The 27,560-nt window shown below is 42.9% G+C and overlaps 1 protein-coding gene across 3 annotated transcripts in view; it reads right to left on the reverse strand.

The window, feature by feature from the left end:
• LOC121270915 (serine-rich coiled-coil domain-containing protein 2-like) overlaps positions 1–27,560 on the reverse strand; it is a 569,579-nt gene that overhangs the window by 57,390 nt on the left and 484,629 nt on the right. Inside the window, exon 10 of one of the 3 annotated variants that reach the window (XM_041176519.1) lies at positions 694–778. The exons of the other annotated variants lie outside the window; for them this stretch is intronic. Coding sequence (XP_041032453.1) covers positions 694–778 — 85 coding nt within the window. The remainder of the gene's footprint in view (positions 1–693; positions 779–27,560) is intronic. 3 annotated transcript variants of the gene reach the window in all.

Here is a 27,560-nt window from a genome sequence, read left to right on the forward strand (position 1 = left end):
GACAAGGTTCTGAAGATGCTATTGCTGGTGAACACTGAAAATTAAGCAGGGTTCATTCAAGCTTCCTTCATCGTGGAGGATTTTGATTCCACAATGTTTAAAATACTGTAAATGTCCAATGTTTATTTTTTGTAATTGAAATGTAACCAGGATACCAAATGCACTTATGGTCAGATAATCATCTTGCCTTTCTGTGGCCAGTTAACAGAGGAATCACAACTCATGCACATGTCTAATACAGGCATTCCTAATTAATGTTCACAATCACCTTTAATCAAAGAGACATGGGTGAGATTGGTTGTATAAAAAAAATAGCTGAGTGCATCAACCTGTCTTAGAAGCTGAAAATTAGGTGGCTCTTTAACATGAAGGGAATGTTTCTCCTTGCTTCAAAGGGATTGCATTGTCCCCATTAGTGCAAGTTGAAATGTACGGCATGGCCTCTGTTCCTCATGCCTGGCAGGATCTTGTGCCAAATGAATGCATTTTGCAAGAGCTAATCACAAACACTAATCAATTTTGAAAAGCGTGCACATTGCCTGAAAGCTAGAGTAATTCTTAAAGAAATCTATTTCACTGTGTCAAATCTTTAATTTTACTAGCCGTGTCAAGCTAAGAGAGATTTCATGCTAATTGTTCTATGTTTTTTTCTGGCAGTGCTGTGAGAGTCTGACTGTAGAGTGTTACACTCACTCTGTCGACGATGCAGCTGGACAGGACCTGCGTTGCCATGGAACGTGCCCTGCAAGGGAGAGGAGGATGAAGCAGAGGGCCCAGTCTGTGCAGAAGAAAAAGGGGGAGAAGGGAAGAAGGTAAAAACAAAAAAAAAGAAACAAACACACATTATGTCAGGAACAGCTGAAGTAATCTGGACAGAATCAGACACACAGTGAGAGAGGACCTGGGACTCCAAGAATTAGCCAAGCTGTTTGTAAACTTTGAATTTCTAGATGGTCAGTTCTGATTTTTTACACACAAATATGCTGTGAAAAAATTTAGTGATAACAGTGTTCTTTTAAAGTTATCAGATATCAACCTCAGAAAGTAGCACATAAAGGAGAAATACCAACAATCGCCCCTTACCCACACAAATACAGCTGTACAGTATTAAACACTTGCCTGAGAATTCTGCTTGTGAGCACAATATTCAAAAAGAAATTGGAGATTTTTGAAATAATAAATACAGTAACAACAGAGTTTGCGGTTAATGATCTCAAAATAAGTTCAGTTCAAGAAAGCCATGCTGCCCATTAAATCCATTCTCTCAAACTCCCAACCCTAACGCTTCCTCATTTCAGCATCTAACTCTTTATTAAGTGAGCCAGAGTCTTGATCTCGATCACTTGTCTGATAACCAGCAAAGAAATACTTCCCAACTTCTGTCCTGAATTTTCCATAGATGATGAATTCTGGATTCAATTACAATGGCAGTTTGAATCACATCTCATCAAATATCAGCACAGGCAGCTGCTTTTATTTTCAATCCTTTGCAAGTCCAATTTACCTTCCAAAACCAGAATTGTTTCCAGCAATTGGTATCTGAAATCATGAATTTTTTATTACATTCCTGATCCTAATGATTAAAAAATGTGGCAATCTACAGACCCAAGAACGTTCTTCATTTTTCTCAGGGTAATTCATTCATGTACTTTTGTGTTTTAAAGCTGTCATTCTTTAGCCTGACAGTCTATACAGGTAATACAATATCCTTGTGCTGCTCCATAAACATCCACTGTGATACAAGGGTTTTTTTTTAGAATGAATCATTTGTTGAATTTTCTCTCCCTCCCCCACATGTACTCAGGATCTCACCCAAAATAGGGAACTTTACATGGAACTGCAGCAGAAATTTAAGTCCTCCAACCTGAAGGCATTGCCTTGATCAACAATTTGATGCCATCTTTATCGAATGTTTGATTGCTTTTTTCCCTTTGTTCAGTTTCATACCCTATAAGTTATTCAATGACTGAGATGATGAATTGTCAATCTGCTCCACAGCCTCTGATAGTACCTTTCTCCTGTCAGCCACTAACAGCAACTCAGGTCAACTTGCCTTGTGACAATGCAATTGAACTAAAAATCTGTGTGTGACAAACAGTGAGATGGGTATGTGTCTCTACCACCTAGAAGGACAAAGGCAGCAGGCATATGGGAACATCACCACCTAGAAGTTCCCCTCCACACCACACACCATCCTGACTTAGAATTATATCGCCATTCCTTTACTGTCACTAGGTCAAAGTCCTGGAACTCCCTCCCTAACAGCACTGAGTATACCTACGCCACATGGACTGCAGCGGTTCAAGATGGCAGTTCACAACCGCCTTCTCAAGGGCAATTAGGGATGGGCAATAAGTGTTGGCCTAGCCAGTGATGCCCACATCCAGTGAAGGAATAAAAAAAAAGTGCTGCTTCAATATGCCAACAATACAAGGTACTTGCTGAATAAGATTTAAAATACAGAAAAGGTTTTCTAGAACATCTACACTACAGAATATTACTATCATATTGCAAGAAAAGTCTGGCTTTTATTACTTGAGCTTAGAAATTAATGAGATATTGGTGTATGAACACTATGATATTACATTATCTGCAATTTTAATGAACGTGTTGTTGTTTTCAATGGATTGATGCCCTGGTTAAAATACTGGACAATTGAATGCTAGGAAGATGTATCAAAAGTGTGTACTCATTACGCATGACCATTTCTAAGTAATAGAAAATGACTATTGGAAACTTCATATAAAAATCTAGCCAGCACAGAGCTGCTTTCATCCCACATAATCTGGTGGCATGAATACAGACAAGTCAGCAGCACAGCTGCTTGCTGTGTCCAGGATTGGCTAAATCTAGTCGGTGCAGAACTCAAAAGAGTTAAGTGTTGTTGTTATGCTAACCTATACCAGTGCCTGTGGCTGCACTCTATGTAGCCACTTTTTGACAAGTAGGTTTTAAAAACAACTGTCAGTTTATTGAAGGTGATCTCAAGGGCTGACTTCACTTTGCCACACACTCAGAAAATAATGTTTGGGATGGATTTCAAGATTTGTACAGCTATGAATATGCAAACACGCTTAACACATGGAGAATAATGCACTACGGTCATTCTTTAAAAAAAAGCAAGTAAATACTCTGATCACATATTGACTAGGTATTCACAGTCAGCAAATAAGGGAGCCAGTTGAGCTCAGCCTTCTCCCTGTAACCTGACATATTGGACATTTTATAAGCATCAATTTGGGTAAAAAAACAAAGAGAGGAATGGCCTTTGCAGTCCAATATTACACTGGTTGCTGAGTTAGAGAAAATGTTTATTTCAGAGCTTAACATTTGAGATGTCTCTGGGTTACTGGGGTGAGCAACTGACCTGAGTCCCACAGGTTAGATCTTAAAGCTAGTTGTTTCCATGATCACAGAACCTTTACAGTGCAGAAGGAGGCCATTGAGTCTGCACTGGCTCTCTGAAAGAGCATTCCACCGAGTCCCACTACCCTGCCTTATCCCGTAATCTTCTACATTCTTTCTATCCAGATAGCAATCCACTTCCCTTTTGAATACCTCAATCAAACCTGCCTCCACTCAGGAAGTTCGTTCCAGACTCCACCACCCTCTGGGTGAAAAAATTTTTCCTCATCACATTTACTCCTTTTGCCAATTATTTTGAATCTGTGCCCTCTAATTCTTGATGCTCTCTTAAGTGGGAACAGTTTTGCACTATTCACCTTGTCCATATCCCTCAGGACCTTGAATACCTCTATCAAGTCTCCTCTTAACCCTCTTTTCTCCAAGGAAAACAGTCCCAACCTCTCCAATCTATCCCCATAGCTATAGTTCTTCATCCCTGGAATCATTCTTGTGAATCTCCTCACACTCTCTCCAATGCCTTCCCATCCTTCCCCAGAACTAGATGCAGTACTCCAGATGAGGCCTAACTAGTGTCTTATACAAGTTCAACGTGACCTCCTTACTCTTGCAATCAATGCCCTATTAATAAAGCCTAAGATACTATATGCTTTATTAGCTGCTCTCTCAACATGCCCTGCCATCTTCAATGATCGATGTACATATACAGCTAGGTTCCTCTGTTCCTGCATCTATCACTGGTTAACTCAAAATGGTTAATTTGTGGCTGAAAATCTCTATTCTTTTTCTCCGTTCATGCACCAACTATAACCTGGATTCTCTCAGTTCCACCTGTGCCCCACTCTGCAGTTGGCTGAGAGAAGTTGCTCATCACATGGCTTCCAGTTGTTACAGTTCCACAGGGAGATCACCGAGAGGTGGTGCAGGTGGGCATGTGAACCTATATCACTGTCACATCCTGGAAACCCAACCTGCTGTGCCACCTTGCTGCCAAAGCATTTTTCATTTTAGAATCATTCCTAAAGTATAAAACAAACCTAATATTTCTATTTCTGAGTTCATAGCTTAAACAACATTCAAGTGGAATACAAAATCTTGAGAAGCCACCATGGTTTTATCTGTCAGTTTTTGAGGATTAAACTCTGCAACCCAATTATCTAAATGGTATCCATAAGACACATTGCTGAAAAATGTCTTTAGAATGTATGCAAGAGTAATAATAAACAAACAGCTACTTCTCACATAATTGGTGGCATACATTACTGTCATTTAAAACTATGTTACGTTGACGCGTGCAATACACCAGTGTCATAAAATCATTATAGCACAGAAGGAGAACATTTGAACAATCGTGTCTGTCCCAACCCTCTGCAAGGAGCAACTCAGCTAGATCTCATTTACCTGCTTTTATCCCCGCAGTCTTGTAATTCTTTTCTCTCCAGATAATTAGTGTCAGCTTGGTTTAGTGGCAGCCTTCTCGTCTTAAGGTTTAAGAACGTAACTTGAGCACATAACCTAAGCTGACACTCCAGGGAGTGCTGCATTGTTGAAGGTGCCATTTTTTGGATTAGATGTTAAAACATCAGCTTGTTTGGACAGGTTTTGAAGATTACACGGCACTATTAGAAGAAAAGCAGGGAGTTTTCCTGGTGTCCTAGCCAACATTAAGCTCTAACCTACATTACAAAAATGGATTAACTGATCATTTTGTTCTTTTGTGGGAGGTTGTGCAAAATCAGTTGCTGCATTTCCTTCATGAGTTCAATTCCAAAGCAGTCCAATGGTTACAAAGCGTGAAGGCGGGGGACGTCCTGAATGAAATGGCAGAATGCTGTGGTACAGAGAGGTCTGGGTGTCCTTCCACATGAAACACAAACAATTACTGTGTAGTTACAGCAAATAATTAGGAAGACAAATGGAACGTTGGCCTTAATTGCAAAAGCGATGGAGTATAGAAGCAGGGAGGTTTTGCTACAACCGTACAGGGCATTGGAGAGACCAGACCTGGGGCAGAATTTTACATTCGGCATGCGGGTGGGACATAAAATGACGCCAATGACGTTGGGCATGCATCCCAATGTCATCGCAAACTCGCGTGATATTTCATTCAGCGCCAGAGTCAGCTGCGGACCCGCCGATAATCGAAAGGCCTCTTAAGGCCATTAACTAAGTAGTTAAGTTGCATTTTACGCTGCCTGTCCAACCTTACTGTTGGTGGGCAAGTGAAAAGGCCAAACAGCATTTACGCTTTTTTAGGAAACCTCATCCACGAGTGGGTTGAGGTTTCCTAAAGTAATACTAATTAAATAAAACCGTTATTTTCAAAATAAAAACATGTCCCATCTGATGTGACACAGTCACATGAGGGGCATGTTTCATTAAATTTTTCATGTCTTTATTTATTTTTTTAAAAAATTTCTTCAATCTCCATGAGGCAGCTCCGTGCCTCAGGGAGATGGAATCGATCTTTCATGCGCTTGCGCGAGCTGCACGTGAGGCCCAGCTCTCCCTCCTCCCCTTGCACAGGTAGCACTCGCGATCCACGCAAGAGGACGAATGGAAAATCCTGGCCCTGGAGTACTGCATTTTGGTCTCTGTGTTTGAGGAAGGTTGTACTTGCTTTGGAGAAGGTTCATGAGGCTGACTTCTGGAATGAAGATGAGGAAAGGTCCAGTACGTTGGGCCTATATTCACCGGAGTTTAGAAGAATAAGATGTGATCTTATTGAAACATCTAGGATTCTGAGGGGGTTTGGTAGGGTGGATGCTGAGAGAATGTTTCCTCTCATGGGGGAATCTAGAACTAGGGGGCAGAGTTTCAGAATAAGGGATCTTCACGAGACTATGCCACGTTATTTCTGAAAATATGATTTTTTTAAACTTTCAACTGACTGGAAATGTTTCATTTTGAACTGAGACAGAACAAGCTGCTTAAAAATGGAAGGCCACATTGCAAGGTGAAAGAGAGAAAGAAAAAAAAATCACCCTCGGGGGAATGTGAAGAGAGAGAATATTCCTATAATTCAGATGCCCATTGAAACTCTAAGAAAGACACATTAAAAATGCAAAGTACTGGATATTGAAAAAATGGCTGCCAAAGATAGACAGACCCAAAACCTCTTGGAAATACACAATGGGCGAAGTATTTCAAGTATTTCAAGGCTTCCCAGCCACCAGAGAGAGATTGCAAGTGACACAAGTGGTGTCAAGAAAGGCTTCAGCAGAAGTAGGCCAAAGGCTGCTCTCTCCCCTCTCTTGCCTTTGAAATAAGAGTGTCACCCACTTCGAGAAGCTAACTCTACCAGAAACTTATCAGTGAACCTAGAGCGCATAATAAGTGCAGCATCTTCTACGTCTGATCGCATTCAGGAAACTAGCTAGTCCAAATCGGCCTCGGTGTTTAAAACCTACACCTTTGTTTTATTGGGCTCTAACCCCTTATTTCTGACATGTGTGCGCGCGTGGGTGGAGTGTGCATATGGACACAGGGTGGGTGTGTGTGGGGCGGAGGGTGTGTGTGAGGCATGGGTTCGTGCGTGGGGGGGATTGCGTGCGTGGGGGGGATTGCGTGCGTGGGGGGGATTGCGTGCGTGCGGGTGGATTGCGTGCGTGCAGGTGGATTGCGTGCGTGGGGGGGATTGCGTGCGTGGGGGGGGATTGCGTGCGTGGGGGGGATTGCGTGCGTGGGGGGGATTGCGTGCGTGGGGGGGATTGCGTGCGTGGGGGGGATGTCCTTGGGGAGGGTGTGTCCATGGGGAGGGTGGGGGCTGTCCGTGTGTGGGGGGTGCGTGGGGTTGGGGGTCCGTGCATGTGGGGTGTGTGCGTAGTGTGTGTGTGTGTGTGTATGTGTGTGGGGAGGATGTGTGTCTGTGCGTCCCGAATGTCTGCATGAGGGCCAAATGCTTGACTTCACGGGTTTAGTGATGAGTAAATTATTCCTTCCTTTACCCCAAGGATACCTTGTTTGATTGGCTCCCTATCGCTCACGTTTAAATAGTTGAATACATTCTAATTTGGTAAAGATATACCCTTGTGAAAAAGAAACTTAAAACTTTGTAGTGACTGACCGAGGAGATTAGATAGAGGGAAGCCTATTCACCCCTTTTCACCTGCTCGTAACAGGTCATCTACTAAAGATAGAGATGAGGAGGAATGTCTTCACTCAGAGGGTTATGAATCTTTGGAATTCACTATTCCAGGGAGTAGTGGAGGCTGGGTCATTGACTATATTCAAGGCTGAATAAGGCCGATCTTTGCACTACAAGGAGTGAAGGCTTCTGGTGAATAGGGAGGAAGATGGCATTGAGGCCAGAATCAGTTAAGCCATGATCAGTTGAATGGTGGAGCAGGCTCAAGAGGCCAAATGGCTGACTCCTGCTCCTATTTCTTATGTTCTTGGGTTCTTATTTAAGTGCTAAGTTTTTTTTTCCATTTTGCTAGTTAGATCAGACACAGAAGAATCTTAGTTGATTAGTAACTTACCAGAAAATTCCTAAAGAAACAAAACCCAACAGAGTGGATGCTCATCACTATAAACTCCAGGGGAGTGGCAAAATGAATTCCTCTCAACAGAGGGACATCTGATTGAACCCTGGATTCCACTCTTGACTGCACGGGCTATAATAGAGCTTCAGGCAGGAAAACATTTCTCGTCATGAAGGCTCTGCCATTGGGACAGAAATAAACAAGTTACACAATTTAGAGCAGCTGGGTTATCATGTATATGGTTGACTGAATCCCTCAGTTGCAATAATGTGAAGTTAATCTTTCTTTTTCTCTACAAGCTCAGATAAGTCGCAATGAGAGCGCACATTTGGCCCTTCAAATTAATCTGCCACAGCAATGTACTGTCTTCAAGCAACATTTACCTATCCCAGAATTCCAAGTGTTAATAATTCTTTGCTTGAAGAGATATTTGTGACATCAATCTAAATTGGCTTTTCAATGATTAATATCTGTGACTTTGTGTCTGGCAGTCATTTAAGTTAAAATTGTGTCCCAAATGCTCCCAGGGCGAAAATCCCCTTCTGGTTTTGCACCAGTCCTAATCCAAGGGAATGGATGGAAAATCTTTTCTCACTCCAGTGCTTTGGGAGTGCACAGGAGCAGTGAAGGTACACACTCCTGTCAAGGTGACGTTCCCATCCAGCTTTGTGCCTCCCCAAATATCCAGGAACACATTAGCTGCTCAACAGACCTGAATTTGTAGTGATCACACAGCATCAGTAGAGCCAGTGCTATCTTGATGCAATGCAGCAGCTATATTCTCTTTGAACATTCCTTGATCAGACATCTTACTCCTTTGACCCTGGGGCTTATGGCTGGCCAAGGACGTCTGAATATTTGTTAAAACATGCTGAGCAGATATAGGAGGCAGACACCTTCACCCACACTGGCTGAAGAAGAAAGTTACTGCAGTCTCGTTTGGCACTGGAGGCCGAGCTTTGCTGGAGCACTCACTACTTTACATCAGTAATAAGGGAAGCAATTGAGTGAACTCTGAAAATATGACAGAGGCCAGCAGTAGTTTGAAGTTTGTTCCAGCTTGTGTAGAACTGAATTCTACTTAACGTAATTTTTTCATTTTCTTTCTGTGAAGTTGTCCCTTGGGGAAGTGCTGCTTAGAACATCATATTTAATTTAAAAACATATACTTCTGGCTGCATTTCAGAAAGTTTGAAACTATTTTTGAAATTGACTTTAGGACATTTTATTTTAAAAAATTTCTCTTTTGATTGTCCCAAAATAAGACTTTGATTCATCTATAATCTGCTCACATCTCTGAAATATGTCAAAGTGCTTCAAACAAATGAATTGTGTTCAAGTAGAGCGATTGCTGTTAGGTAGGAAAACACAGCAGCTATTTTTCTCACAAGATACCATAAAGAGCAGTAAGCAGTTTGTGTCTTTTTTTTAAAAGACAGGAATGTTAATTAGGACATTAGGAAAATTCCCTGCTCTTCTTTGAACGTTGCCCTGGGATCCTTAATAGCAACTGGAATAGGCAGACAGGACCCCTTGAACATCTCATCCACTCAACAATGTCTCTAATAAAATGCAACACTCCCTCAGTACTGTTCTGGAGTATCAGCCTACATTATGTCCCAGTCTTTGGCTGGGGTTTAAACCTATAAGTTTGAGGTATACACACTGCCAACTTGTGTAGAAAATAGGGAGGAGAAATTTGATGCGCTGATGAACAGATACAAATGCAAATCAGTTTGGATGCACAAGATTGGTTAAGCTGCTAGAATTTAAAATTAAGAGCCTATTTCATTTCACTGATCACATCCTTGCCTTCCTCTTGTATACCAATCTAAGCTTTCCCCTAATGTTTGACACTGGCACTGACCTGCATTGTCCTCTAGATTTTCTCCTACCTCCCCTTATGCCCTCTATGAACTCAGCTTGTCCACGAGACACACCAGCTGCTCCCAGAGCTCCACTCCCATTAAACTGATTATCCAACATCTCTTTTCTGGCTCCCTTACTAGCTGATTTTAATCAGTTCACCATTGGCAATGGTGCTTTCAGTTGCTTAGACCCTAAGCTCTGGAATTCCTTCCCTGAACTTCTCCACCTGTCTCTACTCTAAGACACTCCTTAAGACCTATCTCTTAGGCCAAGCTTTTGGTCACCTACCCTAATCTCTCCTTATGTGGCTCCATGTCAACGTTCCTTTGATCACACTCCTTGGAAGTGCCTTGGGATGTTTTGCTATACTAAAGGTGCCATATAAATGCAGATTTTTGTGATTTTAGGACAACTCCTCCGTGAGTCACTGAGGTTGTACTGTTTGTGTTCAATTCCTCCACAAGATAAGTTGAGTGCAGGTATTCAAATGACTCAGAAGTTGCTTTACGTAAATAAAATCTGTGTTTTATTTAATGTTCACTTCCAAACAACACATGTTGCATTTCAATTCCCAGCAGACAGATGCTTTAAAATTTATATGAAGTCATGATGCACTGGTTCTGTAATTCAGCACTCATGCAACTTGCATTCATGGCTAAGGCAGGCCAGTTACCAAAGCTTCCAGGAATCAAAGTGAACTGGTTGAGGGAAGGGGATCGGGACAGAAATTTTGTTAGTGGGGAAATGAACAAGAAGGTTTTATTCACTGGATAGGAAGCATCTTTCTACAAGTTGGGGGTAGCATGAATTATTGCTTTTAATTGTCCTTTAAAACAAATGTAGAAATGTTTATAGACAAGATGGAAATCTCATTATATAGGAAAGGTCATTGCTTAGCAGTTTTTATAGATGAATGGGTAGAATTAAATAATATAACCTCCGAAACTACTGCTTCCCAAAATCTCTGTGGAATACGTGCCTGCAAATACTGACCTGCTCCTGGGAGATCACCTGTAAAAACTGACAGGCTCACAGGGACACCTGCTGTTACCGAGGGACTCCCTGCCTTGACCGAGGGACCCCCTGCCTTCACAGAGTCTCCCAGGGACACCCTGCTTCCATCAGCATACAGCACCATCTGCACAAACAGTGCTCTCATTGTAGGCAATTATTCGTTTATAGCAACAGAAATAATATAAGTTAAACATAAAACAATGCAAGGAGGACAGAAACAAATACTTCATGGACCACCACTATGAAATCTACTCCCAAAACACCAGTAAAAATTCTGGAAACCAATATACTGAACGCAAAAAATGACTGACACTGTCACCATAAACCATGTATCACTATAAGGGTCAAGAATATGAATTCCTAAATTGTAAGGGACTTAATACTCAGGTGTAGCAAATGCAAACTCTGGGTACTGCGCAGGCAGGTAAGGTGCACTCTGCAGGTCAGAATATAAAGCCCGTAATTGTAATGATTCCTAGAAACTTTGCAGCCAAAAAATATAGAAGCAAAGCAGCTATTAATTGCAGGCATAGATTTCAGATCTGGAAATGCATTCGTAGAATATACAGGAGAGAAATGGGTAATTTGGTTCAAATAGTTGGGGATGCTGTTTACACTCCACATGGGTCTTTTCCCATTGTATCTGTCTCATCTCAGCCTTTCAGCATATCCTTCTATTCCCTTTTCTCTCATATATTCATCTGGTTTCCTTTTGAAAGCATTTAAGCAACTTGTCTCAATCTCCTCCTTTGGTAGCAAGTTCCACATTCTAACGACTGAATAAAGAAACTTTTCCTCATTTCCCTATTGGATTTAATAACTATCTTTGATTTATGGCCCCTAGTTCGGATTCTTCTGCAAGTGAAAACATTCCCTACACATAAGAACATAAGAACTAGGAACAGAAGTAGGCAATTCAGCCGCTTGAGCCTGCCCCGCCATTCAATACGATCATGGCTGATCTCATTTTGGCCTCAACTCCAATTTCCCGCCCTCTCCCCATAACCTTTCAACCCGTTACTAATTAAAAATCTGTCTATCGCGTCCTTAAATTTATTCAACACCACGACATCCACTGCACTCTGAGGTAGTGAATTCCACAGATTCATGACCCTTTGAGAAAAGTAATTTCTCCTCGTCTCTGATGTAAATCGACCACCCCTTAGCGTAAAACTATGGCCTCTCGTTCTAGAATGCCCCACAATGGGAAACATCTGCTCCACATCTAATTTGTCTACCCCTTTAGCATTTTATATACCTCAATTAGATCTCCTCTCATCCTTCTTAACTCTAGCGGGTATAGGCCTAAACTGCTCAATCTCTCCTTGTAAGACAAGCCTCGCATCTCTGGAATCAACCTAGTGAACTTCCTGTGAACCACCTCCAATGCAACTACATCCTTCCTCAAGTAAGGGGACCAAAACTGTGCACAGCACAGCACTCTAGGTGCGGTCTCACCAATGTCTTGTACAGTTGCAACATCTCCCTATTTTTATACTCTTTTTATAGCAATAAATGCCAAAATTCCATTTGCCTTCCTTATTACCTGCTGTACCTGCATACTAGCTTTCAGCGACTCATGCACGAGGGCACCCAGACCCTTCTGCACTGAAGCATTCTGAAGTGTACCCTGTCCAACACTTTATTTTGAAGAGCTCTATCACCCATCTCTAAGAATGAGAGGCGATCTTATTGAAATATATAAGGTTCTGAGGGGGTTTGACAGGTGGATGTTGGGAGGATGCTCCCCTTTTGGAGGAATCTAGAACTAGGGGGCACAATTTCAATTTATGACGGAGATGAGGAGGAATTTCTTCTCCCAGAGGATCATCAGTCTTTGGAATTCTCTTCCCCAACAAGGAGGCTGGATCATTGAATATATTCAAGGCTGAGGGAGATTTTTGATCAACAGGGGAGTTAAGGGTTATGGGCAGCAGACAAGGAGATGGAGTTAAGGCCACAATTAGGTTATCCATGATCTTATTGAATGGCGGAGCAGGCTCAAGAAGTTGAATGGCCTACTCCTGCTCTTGTGTTTTATGAACCTCAGCCTCTTCAATTATCCCAAGAGCTGCAATTTCTCACTTCTAGTACCATTCCTGTAAATCTTTTCTTTCACATTCTCCAGGACTTCGATGGCCAGAATATTCCAGCCCGTTGGCATCAGGCAGCTTGGTGGGCAGTGTGGGGCACAATATGGTGAGAAGGCCAAAATTCAGTTTCATACCAGCGTGAAAGCATAGTGGGATTATCCGCCATTGCAGAACACCAATCCTGCTGGAGGCGTGAATCACATCCCGCTAATGGGATTCAAAATAAGGCCCAACCAGAATCGCCACCCCACACCCAATTTACCGTTACACCAGCAGGAAAACACACCGGCCCAGAACACATTTGGACAACTGTGATGTGCAGAAGTCAGGACTTACTATTAGGGCCTTGCTCAGACCACGTACATCCAAGGAGCAGAAGATGCTGAAGCCCTACAGCTACCAGACCCTGGAGGAACATGTGCATCGCATGCTGGGCAGATTCTCATGAACATGTCTCCGTTGCAAAACAGCTCATGGAAGTTGGGAGGTCTCTGTTGATGTCTCGGGTCTGCTTTGAAACATCATGTTCTTGGCCATGGGCTGTTACAAAATCGGTGAGAGGGGGTGGGCAGGAAGGTTTAAGTTTGACTGGGAGAAGAAGGTACATCTTGGGTGGGGACGGGAGGGATTGGTAGGTGACGTTGGGATGTGGAAGGACTAAGGTTTTGGGGGACTATGAGGTTGGGAGGGGGGAGGAGGGAGTACAGGCAGAGGAGAATGTAATAGGGGAGAATGCGTCAACTGTGGAGGTCGATGTAAGGGGGGAGTCTGGAGCAGAGGAAGGGAGTCCAGAGTGGGGGGATGGAGGGGTGAGTAGGTGTCCAGGGGAAGGCGGGAGTTTGGAGGGCAGAAGGAGTTCAGGGGGAGGAAGGTATCCAGGGGAGGAAGATGTCTGGGGTGAAGTTGTCTGGGGGGAGGAGGGAGTAAGGGTGGAGGAGGGAGTAATGTGTGGGGGGGGGAGGGGGGTGGATGTCCAGGCGAACTTGCAAGGGAGGGGTCTGTGGACTCAATAACTGGATCCAGGGGGGTAAACTGAGGGTGGGTGTGGTAGGAGGGAATGGTGAGTGTGAGAGGGGGCAGAGGGAGCCAAAAGGGTGGGAGGGTGAAGAAGCACTGGTAGCGGTAGAAGGGACAGCGAGGGTGGTTGGTGGAGACTTGGTGGCAGGCACGCACCCTGTGGGTGGGAGGGAGGTCAATGTGGATGGGGATGGGATTCGCAGGAAGGTAGGGAATGTGTACCTTCGCCTGGACATCCTGGAAAGACAAGCGTTCAGGTTGGTAGTTGACAATGGGAAGGTGGAAGGTGATGCCAGGAGTGGGGAAAAGACACAGGTGACTGGTGGATGGGGAAGGACAGGGGAGTTGAGCAAGAATCTGACTATGACCATCATTGTCGAAATCGAAAGTGAGCGGAGTCTCGTGTCAGATGGGCACAAGTGCTGCTTGGGAGTGCAATCAGTGGGTGAGCGGAGATGCAGGTCAGTTCAAATGGGCAACTGAAAGAGAACCCCAGCAGATAGCATTGAAAATGCTCAGGAGAGTGAGATGAGTGTGATGGATGAAGGCTCCGCATGCATGGGGGAATACTTGCAAAAGACTCCAAAACGCCCTGCCACACACACGCTTCTCCCTTCAGAATCACTCGTGCAGCTGAACTGCTAGTGGAGAGGGGAATGCAGTGGGAGGACTCACGAAGCCTGTCAATGAAGCTGAAAGGCATTACACCTTATTCAGTGAAAGTGAATATATTTTCAGACTATAAAGTGACAAAATGTGTTAACCCATGCAACCACTTGCTATCAGAATTTCTCAACTTTTCATGGCCTACCACCACTTCTAGGTGCTGCCCTGACCATCAGCAGCAGGGGTGGAGACAGCCTGTGCAATGGTTGGCCTTGTTGCCTCTGGTGATTTCAGGTGTCCCCTGGACAGCCGAGGCCTTGGGTCACTGGTTTGCTTTGGTTGTCCTCCTGTGGGCCAACTGCTCCCTCTACGTTGACCGAGGACAAGATTGAAGGTGGGGGGGGGAGGTGTCACAGGCAAAGGGGACTCGGTAGGAGCAGATAGTCTCCGAGATTCCTGGGTAGATGACCCGGGGTGTCCAGCTGTTGCTCTTCCTCCCTTTGGGTGCCCGAGGGCCCTGGCCTGACTTCTTGAGGGGAAGGAGCACCTGGAGGCACGTCGAGGTGACCAGTTTCCCGCTCGAATTGCCACTGCAGGAACTCACCCATGGCTACTGCAATGAAGTGCAGGTCTGCGTACATCTGTGTTCTGCTAGACCAGGGTCTCCATGGCGTCTGCCATCCTCCCCACAAAGACCTCTATATGCGCACGTGTGGGTAAAACTTCATCAGAGAGCAGACAGACGCAGTCCTCCGACTCGGGTGCCACTCTGTTGAGGGCTTCCAACAGATCTGCATGATATTCCCCTGACTTCTGCTAACTCCGCTGTAAATTGGAAGGTTGAATCCAGAGGTTTGACATCTGACTCGAACCTCACAGATGCCTCTTCTCCAGCAGTCCTCCGAGTACTGGGGAGCTTGGCTGAATCTGCCTCCTCCTGCTGCAGACACGTATCGGTGCAATGACCACCAGATTGTGAGCCCGAACCTGCTCTAGATCTAGGTCCCACCGAGGCGTGTGTCTCAGCGCTGGTCAAGGGTGTGGGGAAGCGCTGTGACGGGTCTTCCAGGTTGCTTATTTCCAGCTCTTCAATGGAGGAAGTGTCCTCTTGGCTGGAGGTGAGGACCTGTATGGAGCTGAGGGACTGGCTGGCTGAGGATGTTAGTGTCTTGTCAGAGTTCCCAGTGAACCAAAGTAGAGATAATTATTGCATGGCAGCAGAGTCAAAAACAGGAGAGAGAGCACTCAGAGTTGCACTGAAAGGGGGATGCAGGATCCTCACGTGGGTGTTTGCCACCAACTTCACCATCGCCACAGGCACAGTTCATGTCCTCACCAGTCAGTGCAATGGCACTCTCCTCAGAGTGAGTTAGGGGCCTAATATGGGCCATACCACCCCCCCCCATCTGGGACCTACCCTGCTGTGAGCCAACTTCTCCTGCATGGAGACAGATGAAGAGTGTGAGAACAGGACACATGGCACTGGATAGAATGCTTGTGTGGCGAGCGGAGTCATGGACAGGATGAGGAAGTGAGCCCCAGAGGATATGAGCTTGATGGGGATGTCTGAGAGGTAATGATGCTGTCCCTTGTGGTGTGAGATCCATGTGGATGTGTGATGGGTTTGTGAGTGTGTGAGTTGAGAGTGCTGAGTTGGCTGACTTACCCTGGCAGAACAGATGAGAGCATTCATCATCTTCCTGCACTGGATGGCTGACCTCCTCTGTGCTCCAGTGGCGCTGACCACCGCTGCCACCGCCTCCGAGGCTGGATTGGTGACGCTGGTGGACCTCCTGTGGCCAGAGCTGGGGTAGAGGTTGTCACGGTGGCCTTCCACTGCATCCAGCAGACACCCCAGAGAGCATCACTAAATTTGGGGGCTGCCAATTTCTTTGCTTTTAGGGCCATCTGTTGCCTGGAGCAGTCCTGGCCTATAGACATGAAGTAGGCATGTGCTCCAGTGTGCTTTAAATATGGCGCCCAGAGCAAGGAAGTGTTGAGGTCATGGTGGGGTGGGCAAATCTGAGCCCGGCCGCCAGCGATCTAGCGTGTTTCAGTGAATGCATTATTAAGAAGGTGGGACGCACCAGGAAAGGGATGGTACAGTGCGAAAACCCGCCATTGCATCCGGTGGGGATAAAACTACATTCTTCCTGCCCGTTGCCACACTTTGTGCAAATCTAGGATGATTCCGCCCTGTCTTTTTTTATAGTATGGAGATCAGAACTGTGTAGACAGCTCTAAGTGCAGTCTGACCAAGGCCCTCTACTAGTTTAACATTTTTTCACTACTTATGAATTCTAAACCCCTAGAAATAAATCCCAGTGCTTTGTTCGAATTTTTAATTGTTTTGCTGGCCTGCTGTTTTTAAAGTCTGTTCATCTAAATTCCATTTGTCCTCCTCTCCTTCAGTGTCCAATCCTTTTTCCTTCATGCCTTTTCTATGCCAATTTTTCCTTTAGTTCTTCATGCATCCAGGGTGATCTATAATTAGCTTGTGTTTTTGGTTTTTATTGTAATACATTTCTCGAACTCATTTAATCGTCCTTTTAAAGATTTTCCACTGCTTTTCTGATTTTATTTTTCAGGATGCTCTCACAGTCTATCATCTTTAATTCCACCTTCACTTCCTCAGAATTTGATCTTTTCTAATCTATGACTTTAGTCTTGCTTATGTTAAACACGACCCATATCTTGAACCTTACTATGTTGTGATCACTACTACTAAGATGCTCTTCTATTCATACCTAGCCCTCCCACTCCTTGTTCTGGCTGATTACCCATCATAAGAATCCAGCAATAATTATTTTTGTTGGATTTTTTACATGTTGAGAAAGGAGTCCCGAGCCTACTTTAAAACTTCATTCCCTTTTCTCTTTTTCCTACTTCTTCCTGCCTGTTTATTTGGGGGTAATTGACATCACCATGATTATTATTTTATGCCTGCAATCCCTCTTGTAGATTTTCCTCCTATTCCCTTTCAGTAATTTGGGAATTACTGAAATTCCCTTTCAGTAATTTGTACTGAATTACAGTATTCAGTAATAGGAGTAATACACCTATTACTCTATTATAGGAGTAACAGAATACTCCTATTAAGGAAATGGATTTCTTCTTATCTTTCAACTCGGTCCACATGATTTCTGTATCTATCCTTCTGCTAGTCACATCCTGTTTATCGCAAACCATTATGTTATCCCTAGCTAGAAGAAGTCCTTCACCTCCCCATCTTCCTTTCCCTATTCCAGTGGAAGCTGCTCTGAACAAATCAAATGCCTGCCTGGTGAGCTGGAATTGTTAATGCCAAATTCATCAGTAAGAAATTCTATTTTTCCAAAACAAAATTAAACTGTATCGGGGATTTTGTTTTATAAAGATGTGGGATAAGCCAAATTATTCTGGAACTGAGCTGGGGATAGATTCTGGAGTGTATAACCTCTCTATATCAGACCTGGTTTCCATGCATTAATGGGTTCTACATTTGCAATCTTTACTGTGCAGAAAACCCTGGAGGAGCAGTGAGCTGATTAAGTTGCCTGACGCAACACTATCCTATAATTTTACAAAGCTTTAATGAAGTCTTCAGTTATTGAATCCAAAGCCTGCTGTTAAGGTAATCTCAAAATTGGGGAAAATATCTACAAATGGTATGATGAAGGCAAAATACTGTGGAGGCTGGAAATCTGAAATAAAAACAAAAAATGCTGGAAAAACTTAGCAGGTCTGGCAGCCCTGAAGAAGAATCATACAGGCTCAAAACATTAACTCTGTTTCTCTCACCACAGATGCTGCCAGGCCTGAGTTTTTCCAGCACTTTTTGTATCTACAAATGGTATCATCTAAATGGTCAGGTATAACAGCAGCACAGCACTTGCTGAATGTGGGTCAGATACTCAAAATATTTGTTGTTTTATATCCAACAAAGCTCAAGTTTACCGCAAAAGAGCCAAAAATTGAGAGCAGTTAATGAAAGTCGTTGGTCTGCACTAACTTGTAATAACAATGCCAAAAAACAAGCACAGCTCTGACAAAGCAAAAAATAAACTGATATATAATGGCATTTGGCAGAAGCAGTGTTTCGAAAGCATAGCGATACTGAGCAAATGTTTGAGCAATGGAATGAACATACATCAGCATTAATGCAAGCACTGGTCCCAATCTCAGAGCCTGCTCGAGCACTTTATTCCGATTTGGTGAAATATAAACCAAGGCCAGTGATATTATTGGCTAAAGCCGATAAAATATTTATGGCATCACATGGAAAATGGAAAGAAACATAATTCATGATAGGAAGCAGGACAACAATCCAAAGTAAACAGCAACATCCATAAGGAGCTAATTTACCATTTCCATCCCCTGGGCTGTAAAAGCAGCCTGCCCGATTTGTTAAACAAAATTCATGATGAAACATTATAAACAAAGGTTCCACTCTCTCTCCAGCATAATGTTCCAGTCTCTGAGTGCCACCAGAAAAGACCAATGGCTTTCAGAGCCTCTCTGTCTTTCAATATCCTGGCACTAAGCCATTAAATTCCTCTTGGTGTTGAGGCAACAAATGAGATTTTCATCCATTTGAGCAAGAGGTGCATTAAATACATTCTCATAATCTAATCAGCAGAACAGATTGCCATGTTAACATTCATTTTCTGACTCCAATACAGCTTTACAACATGTTCCCAAATCTTTCTCAATGCCAGTGTGTAAGAAGGCATTGGAGGAAGATGTGCAAGAAATACATGGGTGGCTTATCCCCAAGATTCTCCCTTCTGATGCATTCCGCCAATACAGACATATACTTTCCATATGCTCTAACTAAGCTAAATTGGAATCTAGTGTCTTGATGAAATGACAGCTTGCATTTACATAGCACCTTTAATATACTAAAATATTCCAAGGTTCTTCAAAGGTGCATTACCAAGCCACAGGTGGAGATATTAGGATGCTTAAACTTGTCAAAGAGGTTGTTTTAAATAGCGTGGTGGTAGTATAGTGGTGAAGAGATGGAGAAGTTTAGGGATGGAAGTCCGGGGCTTCAGGCCTCCCCCTAACTGAAGGTATGGCCATCAATGGTGAAACAATGCAAACTATGGATGTGCAAGAGGCTTTAATTAGAAGAGCACAGAGATTTTGAAGGATAGCAAGGGGTGGAGGTGATTAGGGGGATGCAAAGTCATGAAGGGATTTCAAAACAAGGATGAGAATTTTAAAACTGAGACCTTGTTGGACTTGGAGCCAATGTAGGTCATCGACCACAGGGAAGGAGATGAGTGATTTTACAGAGCCGTAAGCGGGCAATTTTGATGAAGAAGAAATTATGGGGTTGAAAGCTGAGCTTAAGGTCAAATAGGACTCTGAGTTTGAGAGTGGTGTGGGCTAATATGGGTTGACAGAATTTAGTTCAGTGGGAGATGCTGAATCTGGTTAAATAGTCTGTCGATACTCTCAAACATTCAGACAGAATAATGACCACAGCAGCCCAGTGTCACAGGGTGAACTACACAGATAGCAACGCATCAGCAAGAAGGAGCCAGAGCTTCTGGGAAATGGACAAAAGAATTCAACTCCAGAGGTGAGGTGAGAGTGACTGCCCTTGATATCAGGGCATCATTTGACCGAGTGTGGCATCAAGGAGCCCTAGTAAAACTGGAGTCAATGGGAATCAGGGGGAAAACTGGTTGGAGTCACACCTGGCACAAAGGGAGATGGTTGTGGTAGTTGGAGGTTAGTCACCTCAGCTCCAGGACATCACTGCAGGAGTTCCTCAGGGTAGTGTCCTAGGCCCAACCATCTTCAGCTGCTTCATCAATGACCTTCTTTCCATCATAAGGTTAGAAGTGGGGATGTTTGCTGATGATTGCACAATATTCAGCATCATTCGCGACTCCTCAGATACTGAAGCAGTCCATGTCCAAATGCAGCAAGACCTGGACAGCATTCAGACTTGGGCTGAAAAATGGCAAGTAACACTCACTCCACACAAGTGCCAGGCAATGACTATCTCCAACGAGAAAGAATCTAACCATTGCCCTTTGATATTCAATGGCATTACCACTGCTGAACCCCCACTATCAACATCCTGGGGGTTGCTATTGACCAGAAATTTAACTGGACTAGCCATATAAATACTGTGGCTACAACAGCAGATCTGAAGTTAAGGGTCTTGTGGCACATAACTCACCTCCTGACTCCCCAAAGCCTGTCAATCATCTACAAGGCATAAATCAGGAGTGTGATGGAATACTCTCCACTTGCTTGGTTGAGTGCAGCTCCAACAATACTTAATAGGTGACACCATCCAGGACAAAGCAGCCTGCTTGATTGGCACCTCATCCACAAACGTTCACTCCCTCCACCACCAACACACAGTAGCAGCAGAGTGTACCATCTACAAGATGCCCTGCATGAACTCACTTAGAAAGCACCTTCCAAACCCATGACCCCCACCATCTAGAAGGACAAGGGCAGCAGGCACATGGGAACACGACTACCTGGAAGTTCCGCTCCAAGTCACTCACCATCCTGACTGGAAATATAGCGCTGTTCCTTCACTGTCGCTGGGTCAAAATCCTGGAACTCTCTCCCTAACAACACTGTGGGTGTACCTACACCACATGGACTGCAGCGGTTCAAGAAGGCAGCTCAACACCACTTTCTCAAGAGCAATTAGGAATGGGCAATAAATAAAATAAAATTTCATGAGTGTATTAAAAAAAAGTGAAGAATGGTGAAGTTGATGGTTAGGAAAACAAGTGCGTGGCAGGCGTCGAAGACAATAGTTTTGAAGTTTCTAATATTTAACTGGAGGAAATTTCTGCTCATGTAGGATTGGTTAGTAGTTGTTCTGTCCTCAAAAGGAAAAAGAAAAAAATAGCATCATTGTTTTTTGTAATTTAGTTCCCAAAGATGAAAGGGCAACTTGTCTCAAATGTATTTTGCTACCCACTCCATTCCGCTTGCTTGTTTTTTTTTAAAACTCATTCATGGGATGTGAGCATAGTTGGCAAGGCCAGTTAGGGATGGGCAACAAATGCTATCTTGAGATACTGCCTGTTAACTTAATCATCAGCAATGTAAAATTCACTGAATAATGTCTCACAGCAGGAGTGGTGGTGAGACAGAGAAGTTTAAGGAGGGGTTTTGTTGTTTGGGTTAGGGATATCAAAGTAACAAATATATTATCACATATAAGTACACCATGACAGTGAATTTTTCACAGAAGGACATTTGCAAATGACATGAGCCAGAGCTGCTTTCTGTGTTGTGAAAGAGTGCACGTGTGTGAGAAGTTGATGGTGCAGCATTCTATTAATTGCTGCAATTAATTTTTTCCTGCGGCTCCTGGTACATTTCACGTATTTTATTTCATAAAGTTTATTGTAACATCCGACAAATTCACAGGGGTAATGAAAAAGCAGCAATCATTTCATCTATTCACCTTGGAAAAAAAGTTTATTCCATTCCCCTTCCCCAATGAGTATTTCTATATTGAACTGCATTGCGGCTGAACTTCGTCAAGAATCTACAACCTGGACGTGCTGCTGCAATGGCTCCAAAGACTGAAGAAAATAACCAAGTGCATTACATTCAAAATTGACTGTTGTACTTAGTGCTATCAAAACCCATTAAAGCAACATATTACACAAGATAAAACAAAAAAGCTAATTTCTGTGGAGAAAGCAGTGTAATGTGGGTAACATGAGATTGCACTATTATTGGCATGATGCTTTCCACAGTATCAAACTTCACATGCTCCTGCAATAGCAAAGCTGTCATCAATACTTCAAGATTGCTTCTTTCAAAAAAAGTCAGATCCATTCTTTTTGGGTTCCTCTGAACTTCAGCCTTGTGTGCAAATAAGGCACTTTTCAAAAAATTTACACCCACCTACTTGTCCAGAGGAAACTCCGGGGCTTTATCTCAGACATCACTCTCATCATGACAACCTAGCTGATATCAGAATCTCAACTCAGAACAGATCTTGGGCAGAAAGGAAAGTGGCGCAGTATTCCCAATCAGTGGCATTAGATATTAACACAGCAACAGATAGCTTCAATGGATTACCCATTAAAATTCATGGGATAAAAGGCTGATAGTTTCACAAGCATACCTGTGGTCAAAAAAAATTATTTTAAAAATTGGTATGGAATTGGTGTCATTTTCTACTCCAAGTCAGGTAGTAAACAATGATTGCAGGATTTTCTACAAACTGGGAAATGGCAAGCATAATGTCAAGAAGCACTTTACAAAACAGAGTGAAGAGCAACTAACCTTATGAATAGGAAAGTGCAGGATAACATTTAGAAGGGACTGCAAAATGCTGAGATTGAAGGAAATCACAGACTCCAGTGAAAGATAAACTGGATGGGTCAGATGATCTCCCTTATCAGTACTTGGTCACTATTTAACTGAGTATCAAATGAGAATCAGCAATAAATGGCACAGTTGGATGGAGGTTACATCAACAGTGTATGGTCTGTAGCTCAGGAACTCGACCTAATATAATTCTTCTATGTTTATTCAGAAGGAGCTGCCAAGTTTCAGCCCATCTTTTGCCGAGCAAGTTGATCTCAGGTGGGGAGTTGGTGGTGAGGAGTTACAGTGTCCTCAGTATCTAGAGATTAGGCACAGCTCCTATCTGTAATCATTATCCAATAACTCCTACTGGAAAATGCTTACTATGCACGATATTGGATTCAATATTGATGAACACCATGGTCTAATGGACTGCTGGTACTGAATGTCTGAGTTAAAACTACAGGAATGCATTCATGAGCACTGGGTGCAAAGAATCCTGTGGGCCAAGAAATCATACTCTAGCCTAAATTAATGACTTGAGGTGTGAGGAAAAGATATATAGCTCAGAGAATAAAACAAAGAATAAAGTGAAGAGAAAAGTTCTCACCCAAAAACAACTCACTCTGCACTGTCAGTTAATAGCTATGTTAACTGATTTTTGTGCTCCACCATTGGTGGTCACATCTTCCAGCCAAGGGCCTCAGTTCTGGAATTCTCTTCCTACTCCTCTCCATTTCTCTCTCCTTCAACAAGCTCCCTAATTCTTTCACTAAGCTTCTGATCATCTCCCTTAATACTTTTATGTTGCTTGGTGTCAAATTTTGTTCGATGGCATTCCTGCAAAGCACCTTGGTGTGTTTGACTATATTCAAATACATATAAATACAAGTTGTCTATCCTAACATTTAGGAACAATATTCAGTTAAGCCAGTGCTTTATTATCCAGAATGCTCCTGTCATTAGCTCTAGCACATTTCAACACATCATTATTAGGCAAAAACAGACATCTTTCAATTGTAAAATGTTAGCAATGCTAATCAAACAGAACACAATAGATATTGGCCAAGATTAAAATTACTCATCCTCTCCTCCTCCAGTATTCATAGAACATCTGAGATCTTAACATTTACTTTATGGTGTTAAAAGGGAAGTAATAACTGCAGACCACCTCTCCTTATCAGCTGGATAATGACGCTAATAATCTCTACAATCTCTAACAAAACAAATATTGCAGGGAGAGTGCAAACAGGTGTTTTATTATCCATTCTATATTGGAAAAGAGTCTATGTGCTTTGTTTGTATTTTCCACATGGCTTATCTTTATGGAATGAGGTGGCCATATCAATTTCTTTCATTCAGGTAGAAATTCAATTAGTTTAAAATGGTATTCACATTTCAACTGCGATAACAGCAATTAGCATAGGTGCAGAGAAACTCACTGTCACACAGATTACTCCTGAGAACCTGAGCAAAGGAAGGAAGGGGAGAGAGCATGGCCAAATCAACAAGAAATTTATTGTGAAATTGATGGCAACAGCGAGTGCCTGAACTAACAAGAGATAACAAGACTTCAGCATCATTTTCAAAAATACCTTCCCAATCAAGTCAATAAAGCATAGTGCTAGCAACATTACAAATAACATTAGGTGAATCAAACCAGTAGACCCCTGGATTGTAAATAACATTCTCCCAATCAAATGGATTACACAGCTGGTTACTACACTGTCTTTCAGCATCTGAAAGGGGGGTTCAGAACCAAGGCAGGCGAATGGGATGCTATTCTTCCTCTCTCTCCTGTCTGTCAGGGACCAATATGGAATAAGTATGAGCAATCATAAATTAATTCCTTGTAGACATGGTACAGCCCAAAATGCTTAGAATTCAGCACAAATTGGCAATTAAGAAGTCATAAGAACAGCTGCTATGGGAAATGGGAACAATAAATCACACTGAAGGATTGGATTACTGGGTTGGGTTTAAAAACTATGAAGTTGCAGCACTGAAGTACATTGAGTTTTACTCCATGCACATTAGTGCTTATCGCACATGGGCCACAAAACATGGACCCTTTCCATTGACTACAGACCACTGACCCCACCATGGGCCACATACAACTGACCCTCCCCGTGGACCACATACCACTGAGCCCACCGTGGACCACATATCAATGACCCTCCCCATGGACTACATACCACTGACCCCACCATGGGTCACATACCGCTGACCCTTCCCATTGACCACATAGTGCTGACCCCACCATGGGCCACATACCACTGACCCCACCATGAGCCAAATACCACTGACCCCACCATGGACCACATACTACTGACTCCACCTTGGACCACATACCACTGACCCCACCTTGGACCACATACCACTGACCCTTGACATTGACCACATAGCGATTCCACACCATGGGCCACATACCATTGACCCTTCCCACTGACCACATAGCACTGACCTCACAGCATTGACCTCACCATTGACCCTACCATGGGCTTATTACCACTTACCTCACCATTGGCTAATACCACTGACCCTTCCCATTGACCACATAGCACTGACCCTTCCCATTGACCACATAGCACTGACCCCACCATTGACCACATAGCACTGACCCCGCCATTGATCACATAGTACTGACCCCGCCATTGATCACATAGTACTGACCCCGCCATTGATCACATAGTACTGACCCCGCCATTGACCACATAGTACTGACTCCGCCATTGATCACATAGTACTGACCCCACCATTGATCACATAGTACTGACCCCGCCATTGACCACATAGTACTGACCCCGCCATTGATCACATAGTACTGAACCCTCCATTGATCACATAGTACTGACCCCACCATTGACTACATAGTACTAACCCCACCATGGGCCAAAATAATTATAAACCATATGCTGACATGAACCATATACAACTTATTCTTATCATGGTTTATGCCCAAGTGACTTAATTGCAAAGAAGAAAGTTAATTACATGTAATCTTTTGACATGGTAAAGCTTCATATATTTCTCCTCAGTCATGGATAATCAAACAAATCTTTATCATCTGATCATTTGCTTTCCATGTTTTGTAAAATGTGAACATATGAAATTAAAAGCAGGAGTGGGCTATTCGGCTCCTCTGGCATGCTCTGTCATTTGATAAAATCATGGCTTACCTGATTTTGGCCTCAACTCTACTTTCCTCTCTACCGCTCTACACCCTTTGACTCCCTTGTCAATCAAGAATCCATTTAACTCAGCCTTAAAAATACCCAATGACCCTGCCTCCATCACTGTCCAGGGAAATGAATTCCACAGACCAAAGACTCCCAGAGAAAAGAAATTCTCCTCACCTCCGTCTTAAATGGGAGACCCTTTATTTGTCCTCGTGTTCTAGTCTCTCTCATTGCAAAAAATGACAATATTCCATTTGCCTTCTGAATTAATTGCTGTAACTGCATACTAACTTTTTGTGATTCATGTACCAGGACACCCTCTGTACTGCAGAGTTTTGCAATCTCTCTCTATTTAAATTATATACTGCTTTTCTATTCTTCCTGCCAAAGTGGACAAATTCACATTTTCCCACAATATCCTCCATCTGCCAATTTTTTTCTCACTCACTTAACCTATCCCTTTGCAAACTGCTTATGCCCTCTGCACAACTTACTCTCCTACCTATCCTTGCATTTGACTCATTGTTACCTATTGTTATAATCTTCCTTATCCAGCTCTTCTAAAAGGAGCATTAATCAGAGTTCTATTCCACAAACCTAAGTCAATAGATCTGAGGGGAGGAGAGCTCTACTAATCTTTGAATTTAGAAACAAGCTATATTCCCTTCTTGGTTCATAACTTAACAGTCAGAGTTCAGGAACCCTCCCCGGTACTCCTCTGAAATTTTTTCAATGTATTCATATTCTTTTGAAAACAGGGGGTGAGGGAAGATACAAAATTACATTCATTGTTTTAAAAGACAGGACTTGTCCAGCTCCAGAATAAGAACAGAGCAACATAATAGAGGTTAAATATGTTCACGTGCATTAGGGTGATAGGTTATACTAACCATGGTCTCTTGAAGCTTGTTTGAATGTTTTATGGAGTTTGGGAAGAAATTTCTGTAGCTTTTCCTGACACTGGCCAGTTCTTTTTTGCCTCTCGCAGGGGTTAGTATGAATAGCAAAAGTTATTCCACACCCCACAGTAAAACCACGGACCAGTGAGTTTCAATTCCCTTGTGGGTAAAGTTATGGATAACCATAAAAGATAAGATCATGGAATCTCTGGATAGAAATGGAATTGTAAATTATCACCAACATGAGTTCATGAAGGGGAGGTCTTGCTAAGCTAATTTACTAGATTTTTTTTTGAGCGTGTGGTAAGAGTTTAACAGGTATATAAGACAGTGGCTGGGATAACTTGCATTTCAGTGGGGCCTTTTATCTAGATCCCCTGGAAAGGCTGGCACTGAAAATAAAGAAAAGCAATCAGTTGAAAAATGTCATAATAAAGAGAACCAAAGGGAACTGTATGTGAATTTCACCCTTCTGGGAGAATGTTATCAGTGCTGATAACAAGGATCTATATCATGGGTCTTCTTTTTAGTATCTTAATGAATTATTTGGAACAATGACCAAATTTGCAGTTAATACAAAGCTAACGAAGGTGCAAAGCTCAACAGGATCAGCTACAGGAGGATCTGAATATACTTGAGAGGTGGGCAGAGAGATGGCAAATAAACTCAATGTATAGGAATCTACAATAGATCCAGTCACCACAAAATATCCATCAAATATTGATACACTGGATCCTGAAATGT

Source organism: Carcharodon carcharias, chromosome 28 (genome assembly GCF_017639515.1).
Source record: "Carcharodon carcharias isolate sCarCar2 chromosome 28, sCarCar2.pri, whole genome shotgun sequence".
Classification (NCBI taxonomy): domain Eukaryota; kingdom Metazoa; phylum Chordata; class Chondrichthyes; order Lamniformes; family Lamnidae; genus Carcharodon; species Carcharodon carcharias.